Source organism: Heptranchias perlo, chromosome 13 (genome assembly GCF_035084215.1).
Source record: "Heptranchias perlo isolate sHepPer1 chromosome 13, sHepPer1.hap1, whole genome shotgun sequence".
Classification (NCBI taxonomy): Eukaryota; Metazoa; Chordata; class Chondrichthyes; order Hexanchiformes; family Hexanchidae; genus Heptranchias; species Heptranchias perlo.
This window is the reverse complement of record NC_090337.1, coordinates 45,881,564-45,903,426: the sequence shown is the minus strand read 5'-3', so window position 1 is coordinate 45,903,426 and position 21,863 is coordinate 45,881,564. Positions and strand designations below refer to the sequence as shown.

The following is a 21,863-nucleotide window of genomic DNA, read 5'->3' as shown; positions in this document are numbered from 1 at the left end:
AGGGACTTCAGTTACGTGGATAGACTGGAGAAGCTGGGGTTGTTCTCCTTAGTGCAGAGAAGGTTGAGAGGGGATTTAATAGAGCTGTACAAAATCATGAGAAGTCTAGACAGAGTAGATAGAGAGAAACTGTTCCCATTGGCGGAAGGGTCAAGAACCAGAGGACATGGATTTAAGGTGACTGGCAAAAGAACCAAAGGCGACATGAGGAGAAACCTTTTTACACAGCGAGTGGTTACGATCTGGAATGCATTGCATGAAAGGGTGGTGGAGGCAAATTCAATCGTGGCTTTCAAAAGAGAATTGGATAAGTACTTGAAGGGAAAATATCTGCAGGGCTATGGGGAAAGGACGGGGGAGTGGGACTAACTGGATTGCTCTTGCAGAGAGCTGGCATGGGCTCGACGGGCCGAATGGCCTCCTTCTGTGTGTAACCATTCTATGATCCAAGACCTGTTGAGATGAAAGTCTCCTCTCTAATATCTGAAGAGAAAAAGGTTGGGATTTTCCTCCCCAGTCCCAACACGATCACAGCTTTCGTCAGGTTGGACTTCCATACCCCAAGGCAGTGCAGCTGACCAATAGACTTTTTCCCAGGGTCGATCTTATTTAAGTAATTTGGGTGGCTTTTAGCAGGGTTCCCACCTGCACTAAGAAGTCATCTTCAGTGTGGGTGGGAAATTGCTGCTGTAGGCCTCGGGTGTGAGCAGGCGATGATTGTAATCAATTGCCCTGTAATTGATTAAAGTACCTTGGGGGTATATTTAAATTTTAAATCCCCCTTCTGCTATCAGAGGAATACTGAATTCGAGAAATGCACCAGTGTTCCTAGAATGCAGTCTTTTAATGGTGTTAATGATGGGAAACATGTTGTATTTTCCCTGTCATGTGAATGTCATTGGAATACGTTCACCCATGTTTGGGCAAACATAAACAATGTCTGCCGTTACTTCTGGCAGAAATCCTGGAAATGGTAGTGAACTATAAGAGGGTGGTGGAAAGGGTCCCAGTTCGATTTATAGTCCTCACCTGCTGGGGTTACACTGTGAAACTGGTGTAACTACGCAGAAAAATTGGCCCAGTGGGGTTGAGACAGCCTCAATTCAGTTCCAAGTGATCAAAAGTGGTTAATAATTTTAAAATAATTTTAAAATCTTACACAGGGAGACCATAAAGATGGCTGTTGTGGAAAATGGAAATATCACTCTTAAACAGTCATGAGAATTGTAGAAAGAACTTTATGTTCACGTTGTATCTGAACTTGTATCGCACGAAAAATGTTCAATTTGTCAATCCAGTGTTGTTGTTCCTTGCACTGATGATCACAAAATCCTCTGCTACTCTCCCAAAAAAGTGAAGGACAGGCAGCTGCAGCAACAAAACGGCACAAAATCTCTCAACATCTGCAAAATCTGTCATCTCCGTGCTTGATGAGCCCCACAGAATGTACAGCTATAAACAACTAAAGTCAGTATTAGTGGATCATATCAAATGGGGCTTTCAAACAATAGGAAAACAAATATCGCTTACATTCACAATGAATACATTCAGACTCTAAAATTGTGTCTTACCTCCATATGGCATTTTATGTCACGACCATAAGAGAAATTCTCTTTTACAATTCCTCAAATATTGAGGTCCAAAAGATGTGTTGCCCGGCATCATTCCTCTTATAATAATACATATGCTCAACTTGCAGCTGTTTCAAGTTTGTTTTTAAGGTTGACTTCAAGAAGTGTTTTTGCAGAGCAACTCTCAAAAGAAAACATTGTAAAAATGACTTGAATTGGCAGTCTTGTTGGACACGTTGAAGCAGCTGATTCCTGGACCCTTGACCCATCCCAACAAATTATTGTAGCATCAGAATTGGAAGATGACTTCTTGGAGTAGTAGTGGGAGCCTCTGCTTTATTTTAGTCTCCAAAAACATTTTGCTATCTTATCCCTAATCCCTCCCATTTTCCTCATCCTGCTAGTGCTCACCATCCTTGATGAATTAAATATCTACTCTTGCCTACAGGTGTACTGCAAATCTGGGGACAATCCACATAAGCCATATAAAATTTCATCTCACCTGCACTGAAAACATTTGTTCCAATTGGGTCATCTGATCTCCAAGACAATATATATTATTTTAACATTTCTCACATCTGTGGTTTTGACTACACCATCCTGATCTGGATAACATGAACTCTTAGACCCTAAATATCTATATCTATATATATATATAGATATATAGATTATATAATATATAAAAAACTATAATAAATGGTACAACAGTACAATAGCACACATGTCCTGTTTGATATGTTGAATTTCTTTACAGCTTCTTGTAAAATTCTGCAAGTATAGTTTATCCCTCGTTCTGCTGACTAAACCATAAATCAATATGGTTAGAAGATATATTGTGAAGAGCATTTTAATATATTAGTTTATACAGAAAGGCATTGCATTAACACATTGGAGGGAAAAAAGTAACTAGCACTTGTTCTTGACATTCTATATGACCAGGACGAGAGAAGAAAAAAATACTGCTAAATCCCTGAAGTTCTGAATCCTTTTATAAGTTCCATTCTCACATAGTTAAAAGACTTCATTGTTTAACCCAGGTTTTGAGCCGATGAAAAATCTCTTTTCTTGCTTTCACGAGCTGTGGCAGGTCATCTTGTCGGTCTGGGTACATGTCGGCACAATGGGCTGAACCTGTTTAGGTGATTAAGGGAAACACACAAAAATAAATCGCTGAGAAACACTAACACTATATTTTCACAAAACCCTCATTTGTATTTATTGGTTTAAGAACATGCCAAGTATATCCTGCACACAGGTATACTTCCCTTAGTTCATTGTTACTGATCTTTGTTACATGAAATCAATGTTACTAGCCAATTTATTTATGCAAGAGTCATTTGTAAAACACCCATCTGATTGCCTTACTGGAATTCTCTGTCAACTGTTCATGTTTACAAGTCACACCAGATGTGGGGTTATACTCAGCAGGTACTGTGTTAGGCCCAACAAATCAGTTCTCAAGATATAAAAAGCAAAAACTAAAATATTTTACATGATAAAATAAAAGTTCTTCAATCAATCCTTTCTTTGAAAGTGTGGGGAATCTTGTTCAACTAGTTTTTCTCTACGTGCTTTTTTGATGCTGGATGTAAACTATTTTCCAGGAGGCTATAAATATTTTTTGTTTAAACAGTTTGGAAATCAGTTTTAAGCTGTTCAAATTTCAGTCTTTTTTTCTAGAAATTGAATAGGGGCCAACTGAGACACCACACAGACCACTTAGAGATTAAGCCTACAACCAGATGGTTAACACATACCACATTGGCATTATTACTGTAATTCTCTCTTCTTTATTGCAATACTTCAACAATTAATAATCCCGAATGAGCAGTTAATTATAATTTTGCTGACATAACCGTAGCCACTTACTCAGCTAAACAGCATTAAATTTGTCATTTTGTTTTGTTTTCATTTACTGCTTTTTCTGTTGTTGGAAGGCTAATTCATAATGCAAAGCTGCATAGTGTAAAAGGGTTGGATCCAAGATTTGTACTATTACATTAATAAACACTTTAATTGGAATATTCAGAAGATGATTACAGTGGGCCTTTGATGTGCAACCCTATCAGTTTGAGACAGACCAATCAGCTGGAGACAATCTTAGTGGGAGAAGGAATTGCATGCCAAATGAACAAGGTGCAGTACAGAGGATGAAGATGGAAACACTACTGGAGTTTTTGAAAAAACTCAACCTGTGTTAGCATAGTAGTCTGTTCTAGCACAGTTGTTGGCATGGAACATTCAAAATGCAAAGCAAATCAGTCTCCTGTCCGTCACTTAAATTTGTAAGTAAAAAGTTTGTAATTGCATTCTTGATAGCAGGAAGAATTAATTTATATGTCTATCCCTATTCTAATCACCATTAGGCTAATGATGTTTGATGTCCTCAGTGCTGCTGTGCATGCCCTGCATTATGGGGCACTGAGGCCTTGAGACAGAAGGTTTGTCTGCACAAGGAATCAGCCACTCAACAAGAGTTGTAAGGCTCTGAAACAGACAATGCACAGACTGCACATGTGCCCAATACCCTTGCCAAATAAAGCATTGCCTCCATTGGCCCAATCATACAAGACCTATTGTCACCTCTGCATTTCTCCACAACTTCCTTATTTTGCCCTGACCAAATTAAGTCTTATGGTACATTAGAGTCCTATTGCCCTAACAGTGTATGGTGTAGGTATGTTTAGTATGTTTTGCCCTTAGTGAAAGTGTATGGTGTGTGTCTTCCACTTCCTAATCATATTCCCTTTCTATGTGTTTCCCCCAGCAAGAGGATGAAATGAGATGGAAGCTGCTGCATGCCAGTGGTTGCCTCTCGGCATTGAAGTGATCCAGTACCTCCTGTGCTAGGTCAGCAGATGATCCAATAACTATTACAGATATTTATCTGGTAGCTACTTGGGCGTGTATACTATGCAACGTATCTGTCATTTGAGTGGAGTGACTGGGCGATAAGGATGTGGCTTCATCCTGAGAGGTATCTCCATCTTCTATGCCAGCTCCTGCCATTCCCCTGCTACTGGGCACTTCCTCAGCATAGCCAAAGATCTGTGTGGGAACTGGCAACAATTAAGCCCTAAATTATAGTTATGTCGCAATCTGGTTCCCAGCTTGCTAAAGCCAGGCAAAACAGATTGCTTTAGGCCTCTTTAGGCATAGCATTCATTAAATAAACTTAGTGTCTTGGTCAAGAAAGACTCCGTTGCAGAGGGCCCTGGAGTGCTATATTCTCCATGGGGAGTCTGCTCATTGGTCAAATGGCCTTACAGCGGTGCATTAGTGCAGATTTGGACTCTTCCATAGACATTCCCAAATGACTATATTAATTGTTGATGCTGAGTTACCAAACTGCATTTGCAGGCAGACCCTGTGAGGTATGAATCCCTAGGCTTAGCAGTTGAAGGAGCCCTCAAGTTGGCCAGGTCACTCCTCCTCCTCACTTGCGCTATTTGTTTTACCATGGGCTCCCTCCTAGAATCATAGAAAGGTTACAGCACGGAAGGAGGCCATTCATCCCATCGAGTCCCCACTGGCTCTATGCAAGAGCAATCCAGCAAGTCCCATTCCCTTGCCCTATCCCCGTAGCCCTGCAAATGTTTTCCTTTCAAGTACTTATCCAGTTTCCTTTTGAAAACCACGAGTGAATCTGCCTCCACCACTTCCCCACCCCCCCCCCCCAACCCCGGCAGTGCATTCCAGATCATAACCACTCTCTGCGTAAAAAAGTTTTTCCTCATGTCACCTCTGGTTCTTGACATTTCCACCAATGGGAACAGTTTCTCTCTATCTACTCTGTCTAGACCCTTCATGATTTTGAATACCTCTATCAAATCTCCTCGCAACAATCTTTGTTCCAAGGAGAACAATCCCTGCTTCTCCAGTCTATCCACATAACTAAAGTCCCTCATCCCTGGAATCACTGCAACTCCTGCAATTCACTAATGTCTTTTGAGCCATTTACCAGATCTGTTTGCCACTAAAAATGATGCTTCCTGCAACTTTCTCCCCATATCTCTTCTCTGTTGATAAAAGAAATTAATGTTGGGTACAGTTCCACAGATGTCAAGTGTTGGTAGCTTGCCAATGTGGGTAGTCCTCTTTTGGTGAGTCCGAACAACAACAACTTGCATTTATATAGTGCCTTTAATGTAATAAAACTTCTCATGGCGCTTCACAGAAGTGATTATCAAACAAAATTTGACACTGAGCCACATAAGGAGATATTAGGACAGGTGACCAAAAGCTTGGTCAAAGAGCTAGGTTTTAAGGAGCATCATAAATGAGGAGAGAGAGATAGTGCCACGGAGAGGTTTGGGGAGGGAATTTCAGAGTTTAGGGCCTACCAGCCGAAGGCATGGCTGCCAATGGTGGAGTGATTAAAATTGGGGATACGCAAGAGACCAGAATTGGAGGAGTGCAGAAATCTCGGAGGGTTATAGGTCTGGAGGAGGTTACAGAGATAGGGAGGGGTGAGGCCATGGAGGGATTTAAAAACAAGGATGAGAATTTTAAAATTGAGGCATTGCCGGACAGGGAGCCAGTGTAGGTCAGTGAGCCCATGGGTGATGGGTGAACGGGACTTGGTGCAAGTTAGGATATGGGCAGCAGAATTTTGGATGAGCTCAACTTTACGGAGGGTGCAAGATGAGAGGCCGGCCAGGAGAGCAGTGGAAAGTCAAAACTAGAGGTAACAAAGGCATGGATGAGGGTTTCAGCAGCAGATGAGCTGAGGCAGGGGCAGAGGCAAGTCATGTTCCGGAGGTGAAATTAGGCGGTCTTGGTGATGGAGAGGATATGGGTCGGTAGCTTAGTTCGGTTAATACCAGTGGACTGATCAACTGTGAGGGCCATCACACCTGACCTCAACCCTGATCTTACCTTGTATCCACATTTGAAGCCCAGGATGCTGAATAGCCAAAGAAGGAGCAACCCAAGTTGTTTCCTTATTAGATAGGCAACGGTGAATCGAATTGTAGCACTCCACAATGCCCCAGCTTCCTCACCACTGATCACAGATTGAACGTCTGGTCTGTGTGACTAAATGCTATATCATGCAGTACATCTGTTAGCCCAATTTTTGGGAGCTTGACTTTACATAAGTTTAATTTAAAAAGTTGCACTCCAATGGCATAATTGCTGCCCACACTGCATTTTAAATCCACATCAAGGATGCCCCAGCCAGACTCAGTAGGATTGGTATCGGAGAGCTCCTGAAGCAGTATAAAAGGGGGATCTCAGCTGCTGCTCGCTGGATCACGGTTTGCTCTCTGGTTTGCCAGGACAGTTTCCAGCTTCCAGATCACCACTTCTACACTTTATCGCCTTACAACCCTTTAGTCGGCTTTCTCGACTTATTATCGGTACCATCCTTACTTCTTTGTTCTGGATACAACAAGACTTGGAGGAGCAGCAGCTTCACAAGCCTCAGCGATGACCTCCACCAGCACCTGGCCCTCTCAGAAGACAACAGGTGAGTGGGAGGGAGGGAGGGGGGGAGGGCGCTGCGTGCAGGAGGCCATACCCAGAACAGAGTCTACAGGTCAAGAGTCACCTTCATAGTCCTATCTGAGGAGCAGTGCAGGAGGAGGCTGCACTTCTCCAGGCAGGCTGTCACAGACCTCTGGAACCTCCTGCAACATGACCTTCTGCCAGCTGGACAGGGGGGCATGCCATGCAAGTGGCCTTCAAAATTGCCACCACCCTGAATTTTGACACCACTGGATCCTTTCAGGGGACATCAGCCGCATCTCCCAGTCTGAAGTTCACAGCTGCATTAAGCAGGTCACCAACGCCCTTCTTTGTCAGGGCCAAGCAGTACATCCCCACTGACTAAAGCAATTAACAGGCAAGAGGTCGTGCCTTTGCAGAAGTGGCTGGCTTTCCACGTGGTGCAGGGTTGACTGTAGATATGTGGCCATCAGGGGGTGGGAATAGGAGCCAGCAACATTTGTGAACAGAAATAAATACCACTCTATCATTGTACAGCTACTGGCCGGTCACAGGAACATCAACAGTTCTATGCAAGGTACTTAAGAAGCTGCCACAATGCTCTTATACTCAGATACTCTACCATCTCTAATTATACAACTCTGTGAGGACGTGACAGGATGGGGACAAAGGATACCCCTTGTCGATCTGGCTGATGATATCCCTGCGCAACCCCACCAAGCCCGAGCAGCACAGATACAATAGGAGCCAGGGCACAACCAGGATCCTTATAGAGCACATAATGGGAATGAACAAGCAGAGGTTTAGATGTCTGAATCGCCCGGGTGGCTCCCTGCAATATGCCCCAGATAAAGGGTCACATATCGTCGTGGTCTGATACATATTACACAACACTGCATTGCAGAGAGGCCTGCATTTGGAGGGGGAATAGCAGCAGTCATCATCAGACTAGGAAGACCAGGGGAAAGAAAGGAAGCAGCAGAGGAAGGCGGGCCACATCAACGCCTTGCAGACAGAGATGTCAGGGATCAGCTCATAGTTTAGCAATTCTGCCGAGCTTCTCACACATCTGCCATGAGAACTCAGACAAAGCCCCTCTGCACAACAGTCCTTGTTACGTTCTTCCCCACTGCCTTAATCCTGCATTGAAGAACATTCAAACCATTCAGATATCAATGACATTCTGACAATGCCGACTCAGAAACTGCTGTGAAACCACACTGCAGACCATAGTGCCAAATTTGATAAAGGTGATTAATTTAATGCGAAACGTAATAAATGCCTTCTATTCATTTGTCACCCTGGTGATCAATCCATAGTGCTTTTCTTTGAAGACGGTTTCCTAAGTCTACTACTCCTACGAGGTGCTCCCCCAGTGGCCTGAACGGAGCTGGTGGAAGGCTGCAGTTCCTCACGTGGGGATCCTTGAGATGCTCCAAGCCAGTGACTTCTGAGTGTTCGGGTCTGTGAGGGCCTGGCGCAGGCTGCCACGATTCGGCTGCTGCTGGAGCTGTTTGGCCCAGCTGACTTGCTGGCACTATGGCAGGTATTGGTTGGGGGACGAGAGGAGCGAATATGCAGATGTGCTAACATCCTGAGAGAAGCCAGCACATACTGCTTCCATCACGCCACTGCCACTTCCTTGAGGCTGGGCCTCATCATTTACTCTGATGTACGGGAGAGCAGATTGCAGATGATGACTGACTTCATTAAAGGTCCTATCCTTTCGATCCACCAATCTCTCTAATGTGGCGCCTAGAGCCTGCGTATCAGCTGTTTGAGCTTCCACCAAAGCTGCAAAGCATCCAAGCATGGACACCCGCAATGAGACCCTAACTGCTTGATCCCTGGAGGTGACCACACTATTCAGGGCAGACTGCAGAGTGGTGATAACATGCAAGGTGATACCACAGAGACTGGGTGCGGACTCCACCACACTCTCAGCCATAGTGCTTAAACCCCTTGGCATGCCTTCCAATATCTTGTACTGCTGTTTACATGAGGCCAGCAGTTTCCTTCTCATAGCTGGGCCCTCAAAGTCCTCATCTCTTTCATTCTCAGAGGGAGAGGGCCTGGCGAGGTGTCTCCTGAATTGTCCCTGCCACTGGTAGATGCTGCTAGTTGTTTCACCACATGCAGACCCCTCCAGTTCATGATCTAGCCAACATGGAGTGCCAAAGTCTGAGCTGGTGCCTGAGAGGGGTGGAGCGTCTAACAGGCATGCACAATAGTGATCGGCGTCCTCCGAGGTCTGTTCTTCTGTAGGAGCCTCTTGGTTTTGAGAAGGCCCTAGAAGAAAGAGAAAAGGGTGAGGAGTTAGGATGGGAGAGAGAAACTGCACAGGATCAAGTTACAGTGTTGAAAATGCAGGTTGAAGTTGCTGAGCTTGCTGTGTCTGTGCTATGTTGAATGAAGGGATGCAAGTAATATGCAGACACCCTGCATGGGTACACCACCAGTCTGTCCTTCCCTGATGCTCATGACCCTGCTTGGGCCAGTGATGTCCAGGGCTTCTTGCTCTGCCTGTGTGAGGGCGATGATGTTGAATATTCCTCCACTCATCCTGTTCCTCTTCCTGGCATTATGCACGGTCTTGTCCTACAGAAAAAGAGGGTGAGAGTTAGTGTGTGCATTGAGAAGGTGAATGGAGACGTGTGGGCTTGTGCAGATAGTGCATGTGGTGAGAGGTGTAGAAGAAGCAAGATGGAATGATGATGGGGAGGTGATGAATGCAGAGTGAAGTGAGGATGGATTTGTGCCTCGAGTTAAAATCGGGACTTAAGTGTTTTAACAGGTAAGATGTCCTTTCTCCACCTTAATAAACATTTGTGTCAACCTCTAAATGTATACTGGATGGAGTATCTGGACTCTGGTATCACCTTCAACAGAAATCGTGTTATTGTTACTTTTACAAAAGTAATTTTGTAACTTTGTTTGATCAACATGGTGGAGACAAGACAAATTTTTCTACATTTATATTAAGCTTCTACTCATGTGTAGTTTCAGCAATGCCGACTGACTTGGAATGCTAACCCACCCAGATGTTGCCTGACAGGGCTGGAACTAAATTAATGTTTTTTCTTTCAATGACTGCTAATGTTTTTAAGTGAACACTGACACATTGTCAAGGTAAGCTCCCCCCGCAGTGTTAGTACTGTATAGATTGCAAAGATAAGGAACACTGAGCAATGATCCATTTGACCTATTTAGTCATGTCTAAAATTATTAAATTGAGCACTAAAAGCAGCCAAGTGCTGAATACCCGTCAAAAGGAATTTCTTGCTTGCAAGCTAAAGATTACCAACAACGCGGCATCTTTTAAACCGATAAGGTAACTGAACAATTAACACATTAGGATTTATAAAAATGTCTCATTTCAGTGTGCACATATGAACTGCAAAATCATAGATTTAAATGAACATCACCGTTAACCACTTAACAGATTTCCACTGGATACTTAAATCTATTATAATAAATACCACTCCTTCAACAGCAATATTAATCAGCATAGTTCATGTGCTTATAATTCATTGCTGCTTGATAAAACAAAAATGTTGTTGGGTAATACAGGTAGTACCTGTGAACAATGACTGACTTGTTCATGTCCACCTTTCAGAAGTAATAGTTACATTCTGTTGAAAGCTGAAACTTTAAGACAATTAACTGGTTGTGAATGTTGTTAGTGTCCACTATTTAATCGTCTTACTCGCTGATTATACAGAATCATTCATCAATCAAAAGATTAGTCAAGGATCCATTTAGGAGAGAAGAAGAAAATTTGGTGCCTTGAAGATGGATTAGTGGTAACATGATTAATTAACTCGTAAATCCTTATGGAATGTACTAAACAGTTGATGAAAGAACATATAGTGGCTCAGTGAAAGGAAACAAAGGGTAAAAGTCGATGGATGTCTTTGCGAATGGAAATCCGTTTCCAGTGGTGTGCCACAGGGCTCAGTGTTGGGTCCCTTGCTGTTTGTGGTATATGTTAATGATTTGGACTTGAATGTAGGGGACATGATTGGCAAATTTGCAGATGACACAAAAATTGGCCGTGTAGTTGATAGTGAGGAGGATAGATGTAGACTCCAAGAAGATATCAATGGGTTGGTGGAGTGTGCGGAAAAGTGGCAAATGGAGTTCAACCTGGAGAAGTGTGAGGTAATGCACTTAGGGAGGGCAAACAGTAAAAGGGAATACGCAGTAAACAGGAATATATTGAGAGGGGTAGAGGGAGTGAGAGACTTGGAGTGCATGTGCACAGGTCCCTGAAGGTGGCAGTACAGGTAGATAAGGTTGTGAAGAAGCCATAAGGAATGTTCTCCGTTGTTAGCCGAGGTATAGAATATAAAAGCAGGGATGTAATGATGGAACTGTATAAAACGCTGGTGAGGCCACAGCTGGAGGATGGTGCGCAGTTCTGGTCACCACATTACAGGAAGGATGTAATTGCTCTGGAGAGAGTGCAGAGAAGATTTACAAGAATGTTGCCAGGGCTTGAAAATTGCAGCTATGAGGAGAGATTGAATAGGCTGGGGTTGTTTTCCTTGGAGCAGAGGAGGTTGAGGGGAGACTTGATTGAGGTGTACAAAATTATGAGGGGCCTAGATAGAGTTGACAGGAAGTACCTGTTCCCCCTAGCGGAGAGTTCAAGAACTAGAGGACACAGATTTAAGCTGATTGGCGGAAGGATTAGAGGGGACATGAGGAAAAACTTTTTTACCCAGAGGGTGGTGGGTATATGGAATTCGCTGCCTGAATTGGTGGTAGAGGCAGGGACCCGCAACTCTTTTAAAAAGGACCTGGACCTGCACCTAAATTGCTGTAAGCTGCAGGGCTACGGACCGGGTGCTGGAATGGGCACCTGGTTGTTCTTCGAGCTAGCACGGACACAATGGGCCGAATGGCCCCCTTCTGTGCTGTATCCTTTCTATGGTTCTATGGTCCATGCACAGAGCACCAATATGTGGTTCTGTACTTGATTACTTGCTTAAGATTCTTCAAACACCTAAATAACAAACTGTAGCTCTCTTATGGCATTGTTCAATAGTTTTCCAAGATCTGGAGTGTAGTTTCTGTGTTTATTTTGGTCTTACAGTGTTTCACAGCTGTAACACATAGCTATTGTAGGAATTTACCAAAACAATATGGATCCTGATGTTTCTCCAACACCCTCAGGCTGGGCACTTCACAAGTCATCTGGATAGCTCAGTTGCAATTCTTGGCAGGGCCTTGTGCCTGAAAAGGAGGCGGCATAAATACAGCTGCAGTTGGGAAACAGTGGTCAGGAGACCCCCAAGCCCGAAGATCCGTGAGGAAGCTGCAAAAGCAGGTAGGACTTTACCTTCTCAGGCCTAATGACAATTTCTTCAAGTCCCCCTGCATCTGCAATGCCCTTCCAGAGAAGAGCCGGGAACACCCCTCCTGCCTCATCTGCCTGGTTGTCCTAATCCTGTGCTTGTCGTAGGCACAGGCCCAAGTATATCAGCATAAAACTTTGGAAAAAAAAATTCTTGTTTTTTTGCTGCTTGTGCTTCACAGTTGTAACTTGTAAAATTTCTACCTTGTTGTTACATGGTATGAGTTGTCATAATGCACTCTGGATTTCGTAACTCCACAGCATTGTGATGAAAAGTACAGGAATAGCAAATCTCAATCATTGCCTAATCAAAGATACCAAGAGACAGCTTTACAATCATTGGACTATGACAGGTGTGAGGGTATGCACACTGAGGTTCTGCAATCTGAAGGAAGTTGATGAATGTAAAGTACAATCTTCAGCAAAAGAATAGATAGAAAAAAAAGACTTGCATTTATATAGCACCATTCACGACCTCAGAGCATCCCAAAGCACTTTATAACCAAAGACGTGTAGTCACTGTTGCAATATAGGAAATGCGGCGGCCAATTTGCACACAGCAAGCTCCCAAAAACAGCAGTTAAATAAATGACCCAATCATCTGTTTTAGGTGTTGGTTGAGGGATAATTGTTGGCCAGGACAACAGCAGAACTCCCCTGCTCTTCTTCGAATAGTGCCGTGTGATCTTTTACGTCCACCAGAAAGGGCAGACTGGGCCTCAACTTAACGTCTCATCTGAAAGACTGCACCTCCAACAGTGCAACACTCCCTCAGTATTGCGCTGAAGTGTCATCCTAGATTAGTGTTGGGTAATCAGTGGAAGAATTAATGATATGAAGAAGGAACAGAATGGGAGAGATTACAGAGCCTTAGGAACCCAAGATGATGGAAAACATTAAAAAAAAAACGTGTCATCTCCTCCACACACTCAAAATTATTGCTACAATCTGTCCACTAGTAAATGACACCCCAGATTTCATAAAATACCCCAATATGTTTTATGTCAACAATTTCATTACCTTGAATGTAAATAGCTTTATGACTTTTGGTAATGCTCAGTATATGCCAGGGATCCATTGAGCCATTAGGGAAGACTATCCGACTCCCTTTGATGTTAATGCCTCCATAGTTTTCATTGGTGTGCTGTACAGCATCAGCAATTACAGTGTCATTAAACGCTGGACCGAATAAATCTGTACATTGCTGAAGTTTGTAGCTATAACAGAATAGAGAAAAAACCTAACATGTATGTGTAAAATTGTCTGTCTTACTAAACCAAAAGATCAATAATAACTTTTCATAAGACTATACAACTTCATAAGAATGCAAAATAACAGGTCACTAATTTAATTGTGTAGTAGATAAATACCACTGATATATTGCAAAAGACAAATACAAGAAGAAAAAATGTGGCCTGGTTGTTATTTATTTAGATTATTGTGTGTCACACACATCAACCTTTATAGCAGATCTTTAAAGAGAAAGATAGCTCTCTCTTTATAATTGGTGATTTATAATTGATTTTGAACTTCTGAAATGGATTTCAAATGGGTAATTTTTGATAGAATTTACAGCATATGATAAAACATATGAAACATTCTTAAACATACTGTGCTTAATGTGCATAAATGATGGTTTAATGTCTTCAATGTTCATTTTCCTGACATCAGTAAGATAAAGATAGAGTTAAATAAAAAAGAAAGACTTGCATTTATATAGCGCCTTTCACGACCTCAGAATGTCCCAAAGTGCTTTACAGCCAACGAAATGCTTTTGAAGTGTTGTCATTGTTTTAATGTAGGAAATGCGGCAGCCAATTTGCATACAGCACGCTCCCACAAACAGCACTGAGTTAAATGACCAAATAATCTGTTTTAGTGATGTTGGTTGAGGGATAAATATTGGCCAGGGCACCAGGAGAACTCCCTTGCTCTTCTTGGAATAGTGCAGTGGGATCTTTTACGTCCGCCTGAGAGGGTAGATGGACCTCGGTTTAACATCTCCTCCGAAAGACGGCACCTCCAACACTCCCTCAGTACTGCAATGAAGTGTCAGCATAGATTATGTGCTCAAGTTTCTGAAGTGGGACTTGATCCCACAACCTTCTGACTCAGAGGCGAGAGTGCTACCAACTGAGTCATAGCTGACACCTAAATGGCATATGTTTTATGCTTTCTGATTGTTTATGCTGAATTCCACTTGTTTTCCGCCTAGTTTTACATTCCAATGTATGCTAATGAAATTCTAAGATAAGTTCAGCGTAAAAATGGGCATAAATGTCGGCATGTCTTGGCATGCCGACTTTCAGCAAAACAAACTCTGAAAATCACTAATGAGGAACTTCTGCTGCATTCCACAGGTCCAGAGTCACACTGAAAAGTGAGCATTTAGTGCCAAACTTGAATAAATAAGTTTAACGAGGGAGAAACTATTCCAAGTATCACCACAAAAGCAGAACAAGTGAATAGAGAAATTTCCTGCCTGAGAGCATTGATGGTGTGTCCATTTGTGGGTATACTGCAGTGGGGCAGGAGGGGGACAGTGCAGCTTGGAGGGCACAGGAGACAAACTCACAGTAGTATTACCCCAGGCAACAGATTTATCATGGCAGGGTCAAGTACCTGCCCACTGTGGTGGAGGAGTGAATGAGGAGGCTCAGGCACATCAGGGAGGCACTGACTGAGGTGTGCTACCTGGTCCACGAAGACCTACAGGGGTGGTCAATCATGTGTACTGCACTCCCAATGGCAGTGATGGTCACCACTGTCCTCAACTTTATGCTGTGGGGTCAACCAAGCATTCACAACAGACGCCTCAGGAGTCAGCATATTTTTGCAGTGCTAGTACTTTGTGTTTTGCTGCTGTGTTTGGTCCTTGTGTATTGTGAACTTCTCCATGCTAATTGTGAATGTGTCCGATTATTAAAAGTTCCCCTAGTTGAGGAAATAATAGTGGTAGGTGGAAGCACATCCAACTGCAGAGCTGGCAGAAGATATAGAAAACCTGCTACCTGTATCTGCACCAGTATCAGTGCCCAAGTTCTTTAGCTGTAAAGTTGCTGTAGCCTCGGTACTCTCAGAGCTGATGCCTACAGCCACTAACCAGTGGTATGCAATAGCACAGAACTGCTGCTGACTTGACTGCCAACTATCTATGCCTGTTGTAATCCATAGGCAAGACTATTTGTTCACAGATCTACGTGAACATGGAAAGAGGGCATCTCTGAGCCTTTTGATTCTCGCAAGGTTGTTTTCAGCCATTCTCTAAGCTAGTTGCAGCCAGCCATAACTGCGTCTAGCAATCTGTATCCTAAAATCTTAATAGTTGCAATAGAACCATTCAAATGAGGGATACTTCTACTGCCTATGCTTATGTAACTGAGGTCGATACAGCAGATGCCACTGGTGTGGCCATGCATTCAACGCCATCCTCGTGGGAGATGGCTGTGCATAGATGGGTGTTGGCTTCTTCCCACAAACAAGTCCACTTTAAATTACATGGGAAAAAAGGTAAGTACACTGCTCAATATAGTATTGGTGTTGTTCCAGCCTTGTTTGAAAGCAGGTCTTCTAATTTGTATTCATACACAGCTCAGTATGAGCACCCAGTAAGCTGGGTCACCACTATGTACCAGTTGACCCCTCATCAACCACCACTGTTACCTTTCCTTCACTAGTCTCAGTACCTCAAAAATGCCTGCTTATCATCAATATCTAGATCTTCCACAGTGTGTGTAACTGTGCTGGCGCCTGTTTCAAGTGAGGATGGTGGTAATGGCTCATACTTTGAATTGTGGTGCACTTCAGGTGTGGCTCGTGATCCATTAGGTTCTCCTTGTTCTGTGAAGAGAGCAGATGGTACATTTTGGGTACACAGACGTACTTATCCATTTGGATACTGCATTGTAATTACATACACCGTATGTATGGATACAATGATGCACTATGTTGTTCAAGTGACAGAACATATAAATAATATGGTACATAAAAACCAGTGTTATCTCTCTTCCAATTTCTATGGTCACAACACCTTCTAAATTCTTCATTCAGAACAATGCAACCATTGCCTCCTCATATGGAGTGATTTCCTTACGGTCTAGGCATCTACCACATGTTGTATACTGTGTCCTATTATATGCTAATCTTGCCTTTAATCATAAGAGCAATGAAGATTAAGGTGGTCTGGCCAATGGAAGCTCTTTCCTGCAGTACATTCTCCTCCATCATGACACGTATAATGTAATTTTCAGAACCCTGCAGTTTTCACTTTTAATATCTTATTTGCTACATTTTTGCTGACATTTTTCTGGGTCAGTACAGTGCTTTCCCTCATACAATTACTTTACAGTGATATCTGTGCCTTACCTTTGTATTCTTCATTGAGTCATTGCACCTTCTTCTGGATCTCCAGTCAGGTCCTCCATAAAATGGAGACAATGTTGACACCATCGGTCACATGTTGTCACAGTTTGTGGTTTCTTTGCATGCTAGGGGACGTGCCCTCTTCACTAAAACTGTGCTTGCTTCACTCCTTTAATGTGCTCAACAATACTTACAGAACCTCATTGGTAAATTATTTCTTTCACAGTTGAGGTTTAGACATTTCTTCATCAGTTGTGTGCTCCACAGCTGGGTTATCAAACTTCTCAAAATTTATAGTGGTTAAATGGCTAGTTACTTGCTTGAGAAGTGTCAAAAGATTATTGCTGATGTGGCACGATTTGCTGCTACTTTTTATTTGCCACAAACAAAATCAGATTCTTATAAATTGTACATTTAGAAGCAACACACTCCTGCAATTTTGTTACATTTTAAATGTACATTTGCTCAGGAATATTGTTGATTAATGCTCCTCATTTAACAATAAGTTATCAATAGAAACAAACTATAAGCATTGAGTCCCCCAGACTTCAACTTACCTGAGAGGAAAGCCAGAAAAAGGCTGCAGCAACGAATCAGTTGTCTGATAATAGCCAAATTCTGCACATGACTGATAGGCCCACTGCCTACCTGGAATGGAAAAAAATGGATCTGAAATGTATAAACATATGAAAATATATTTGTCTAAGCTCCTCCAGTTGCTTAGTGGGTAAATGCACAAGCTAGTGTAATACTAAGCCAAAGATCTCAGGTTTGACTCCCAGTCTGTGGTGAGCCACCCGCAGCAGCAGTTCAGATGCTATAATTGACCTTACTGCTTGTGGGCCAACAAGAGGGGAACAAAGTAAGGCTTTCTGCTTCTGACCAGTATCCAATGAAGCCTCCTTCAAAATGCACATGTGTCAACATTGGTTTAGGACAGCTCAACTGTGCTACTCCCCAAAGTTGAACAGCCTGCCAACACAAACTGTCCAGACTTGCATATGAAGAGAAACCACTCGGGCAAGCTACTGAGTATATAATGGCCATGGAACTGAACCCCGACATGAGACAGTGCCTTCAGGAAAGAAAGGGAGAAAATTGGAGGGACAAAAGAAAAGAAAACAACAGCGGGTACCACCTGCAGTGTTAGTATGTTTCAGCTTCACAATCTTTTCAGAGACTTTGCAATATTGACATGTAAATGTGGTGATGAGGTAGGAAGCATAAGGCAGACTTCTTGAACACAAGGCTCCTGACTGCACACAATGCAGCATTTCTGAAACACCTGCACATTCATATCATGCAAATTCTCAGGCTGGTCTTATCATCGTCAAACACTCCAGTTCAAAATACACTTCAAAAATTAATCACATAACTCAGGAACTGGGTACTTTAAATTGAATCATAACATATACTGCGAGAAACAATTGAACATTGTACTGCTGGATTTTTTTTTTCTTTTGTGCTGTCACTTGGACTGGTATTAGTTTTACAGAAGTCAGTTGAAGAGAGGGATTTGGATCATCAAGGTAAAATATTACTCTGCAGACCTTAATGTCATTTATTACTTTTTAAAATGATCAACTTGAACATAATTTCTAAAAGGATCTTTTTAATATTTCGATAAATAATGAGAGCTGACAATATCATTTAGAAGTGGCTGATGACAGTTACATTGAGTCCAATGGTGTGTGGGAAATAAATTATCAGTAGAGACAGTCATTAACCTAGTGTGGTTCAGCTTCGAAAACATGCATTAATTAATTTCCCTAGTTCATTTATTCACTCAGAGACCCTTACAGTAATAGTTCCCTTGCTGAGTTCGTCAACTCTCACTGTTATTAATATGTTTTTAAAACATTTTTAGTTAAAGTCAGACCACTGGGAAATGCTTTTTCTCCACAGGAAGGAACGTTTCTTTCTTAAATCAAAAAAAATTTAAATTTAGACTCTCAATACACAAGGGGTAAATTTTAACTGAAAGTCGGGAAGGGAGTGGGGGAGGGGGGAGATTTCTAGGTACGAAACCCAGAAGGTAAGTAGGTAGGTGGGTCGTGATCTGTGATCGCGACCTTAATGAGGCCAATCAATTGTACTTCCAGGTTTTGCGCCCGGCAGCCAGCCTATTGACAGGCTAGCTGCCTGTCGGCAGTGAAAGGTGCTGCAAATCAGAGAAGGGGCTGGAGGGAGAGATCATTGGGCTTGGAAAAAAAATGGAGATGGGGGGATGCGGATGATATCGGGTCGGGGGGGGGGGCCAGTAAGCATCGGGGATCGGGAGGGTCAGCAAGCATCAGGGATCGGCGGGTGGTCAGCCAGCAACGGAGATTGGGTGGGGGTGAGAGGGTGCAGCATCAGGGGGAGTCCATCAACGGAGGGGGAGTCCACCATCAAGGGGGGGATGGGAGGGGTCAGGCGATCGTGAGGTTCATGTCAGCCAGGTGAGCTTGTTGGGCCTGGATGAAGCACTCCTGCTCTTCCGGGCCCATAAGCAGTGCAATAAAGGCACTCACCTCATGGATCCAGCCCTTTCCGCCTGCTTTCACCTGACGTGAATGGGAAGTGATGAGAAACTCGAACAGGTAAGTTTAAATTTGTTTTAATTGTACATCATTCAAAATATTAAGTACTTCAAGTATCTCAATGAAGTACATTGCCCCTTTAAGTAGCAGCCCGCTGGCTTTAAGTGGCTGTCGGGACTTCCTGGTGTCTGCTCTCCACAAGCATACCTGGATTAAACCCAAAAGTAGGCGTGATGGAGCAGGGATGCGGTCCCACTCTGAAAACTTAGCATTTTCACTGCCCACCCGCCCTCAACCCACCCATTCTTGGAGGTTAAAATTTACCCCAAGGTATTTCATTTCTCTGTAATTCACTCTCAAAAATATAAAGAATCCAGTCTAAAAATAGAACTCATGAGATAACTAAATAAATTCAATCAAATAAAATCTGCTTTTAAAGTGTAAAGAAAACGATTAAAAATGGAAAAAAAGTAAAGAATGGTTAATGACAAAGGTACAACCCATGAATAACCAGGCTCTACACCTTACCCAACATTACATAAACACCCAATATCATGGATACAACATAGCACCACACAACTACAGCAGACATGGCTTAAAATGTGGGAGCTATTTGCCAGCTGTACAGGAAATATCTACCTTTATGTGGCTACTGTGGTCGCAAAGGCCAGGCAAATGCATATCATTTTCTCCACAATTAACACAGCTTGCCCTGCTGTCAAATATCAGTTACCCTATTATGGCATCTATAGAGCATAACCAAAATATAAGCTGGTTTGTACAGAACTGAAGGTGGTTAGCTGTGGGTGAACGTTCAGTTTTTTCCAATCAGAGGGTTTCAAAAAGTGAGCAGCCTACTGAAGAAAGGGTTTTCTTTTACAATACACCTGAGCAGCACAAGTACATGTTCTTGTATCTGGTAACAGGGCTGTTAATGCGATGGTTTTGATCACCCATGCAGACCGGCCACATTGTTTCCCCCATCTCTGGTTTTACAGGCTTTGCCCAGCATCAGGAAAGATCTGGCAACTAGAAATGAAGTCAGGAATCATGACTTTCAAATAACTGCACAAAAGCAGTTATTTCTCTGCTGTTGCCAGTACTGTAGAATCCATCCCACAGTACAAAATTCTAGATTCCATAGCATCGCAGTCCCATAAACGCAACATTAACATGAATGAGGCCACAGCAGAAACTGCCTTACGATTTAACAGGTGCAGTTTCTACAACAGTAGGATTTAGATTTTAAAATTCCTTCAGGATCCCAATAAAAAATGGGCAAATGAAGTGTAAAACTATTCCATCCCTTCACTATTTTTAAAATTCCAAAACACAATAAAAACAGATCTCGATAAAAGCAGTTTTTAAGTACTGATTGCTTTCCTACTTCCATCTGCTGCTGGTGCAGCCCAGGAGGTGTTCAACATATCAGATACAAACTTGCTGTAACTTGCATCTAGACATTTCTCTTCATACGTCTTCAGTATGAGCTGTAAAACTTTAGCATATCTGTCGTAAGGTATGCCCAGTGATGAATTCTCCATTATAGCACACAGCACATCAGTGGTGATGTTGGTACCTTTTGGGTCCTGTTTACAAAACATCCAGATAAAATATTATAGACATTTATAGGAAAATGCAAGAAAAATAGATTTTAAAAAGACAATTACCTATTTCTATCCTCTCCCTCCACCCATGATGTTCTATATATGGCTTCTAGGAGGTGCTGTGCTGGAAGTTAGAAATTTCCCATTTTGTGCAGCTTTTTGTGAGCTACCTGGATTAACAGATAACTGCAAGCATCTTATCAATGAATAGTGCTGTCCCTGGTGCAGTTCTGCATAGAGTGCGCTACTTCTGTACTCTGATATTTAAATTTTTTAAAAATCTCAAAAATTATTTGTTTGATTAGGGGCAAATAATTATCTTTGCAATCATTGCAAAACCATTTGAGAGCCAAATGGAAAATTCTGTGAGCTGTGAAACCTTAGGATATCTAGGAACAGAGGAACAGGAGTAGGCCATTTAGCCCCTTGAGTCTGTTCTCCATTCAATGAGATCGTGGCTAATCTGTGACCTAACTCCATATACCCGCCTTAACGGATATGGGGCTAATACCTTTGGTTAACAAAAATCTATCAATCTCAGATTTAAAATTAACAATTGAGCTAGCATCAACTTCCGTTTGCAGAAGAAAGTTCCAAACTTCTACCACCCTTTGCATGTAGAAGTGTTTCCTAACTTCACTCCTGTAAGTACTGGCTCTAATTTTTAGGCTATGTCCCCTAGTCCTAGACTCCCCAACCAGCGGAAATAGTTTCTCTCTATCTACCCTATCAGTTCCCCTTAATATCTTGAAAATTTCAATCAAATCACCCCTTAATCTTCTAAATTCCAGGGAATACAACCTTAGTTTGTGTAATCTCTCCTCGTAATTTAACCCTTGGAGTCCAGGTATCATTCCAGTACATCTACACTGCACTCCCTCCAAGGCCAATATAGCATTCCTAAGGTGCAGTGCCCAGAACTGAACACAGTACCCTAGGTGTGGTCTAACTAGGGCTTTGTATAGCTGTAGCATAATTTCTACCCCATTGTATT

General features: G+C 42.5%; 1 protein-coding gene across 1 annotated transcript in view; it reads right to left on the bottom strand.

Moving 5' to 3' along the window:
- Positions 1 to 1,262: 1,262 nt before the first annotated feature.
- Positions 1,263 to 21,863, bottom strand: part of prss59 (serine protease 59, putative) — a 50,722-nt gene continuing 30,121 nt past the window's right edge. Inside the window, exons 7-10 of the mRNA XM_067994738.1 lie at positions 20,650 to 20,851; positions 17,298 to 17,388; positions 13,399 to 13,595; positions 1,263 to 2,702 (exon numbers count right to left, since the gene is read on the bottom strand). Coding sequence (XP_067850839.1) covers positions 2,593 to 2,702; positions 13,399 to 13,595; positions 17,298 to 17,388; positions 20,650 to 20,851 — 600 coding nt within the window. The 3' untranslated portion in view covers positions 1,263 to 2,592. The remainder of the gene's footprint in view (positions 2,703 to 13,398; positions 13,596 to 17,297; positions 17,389 to 20,649; positions 20,852 to 21,863) is intronic.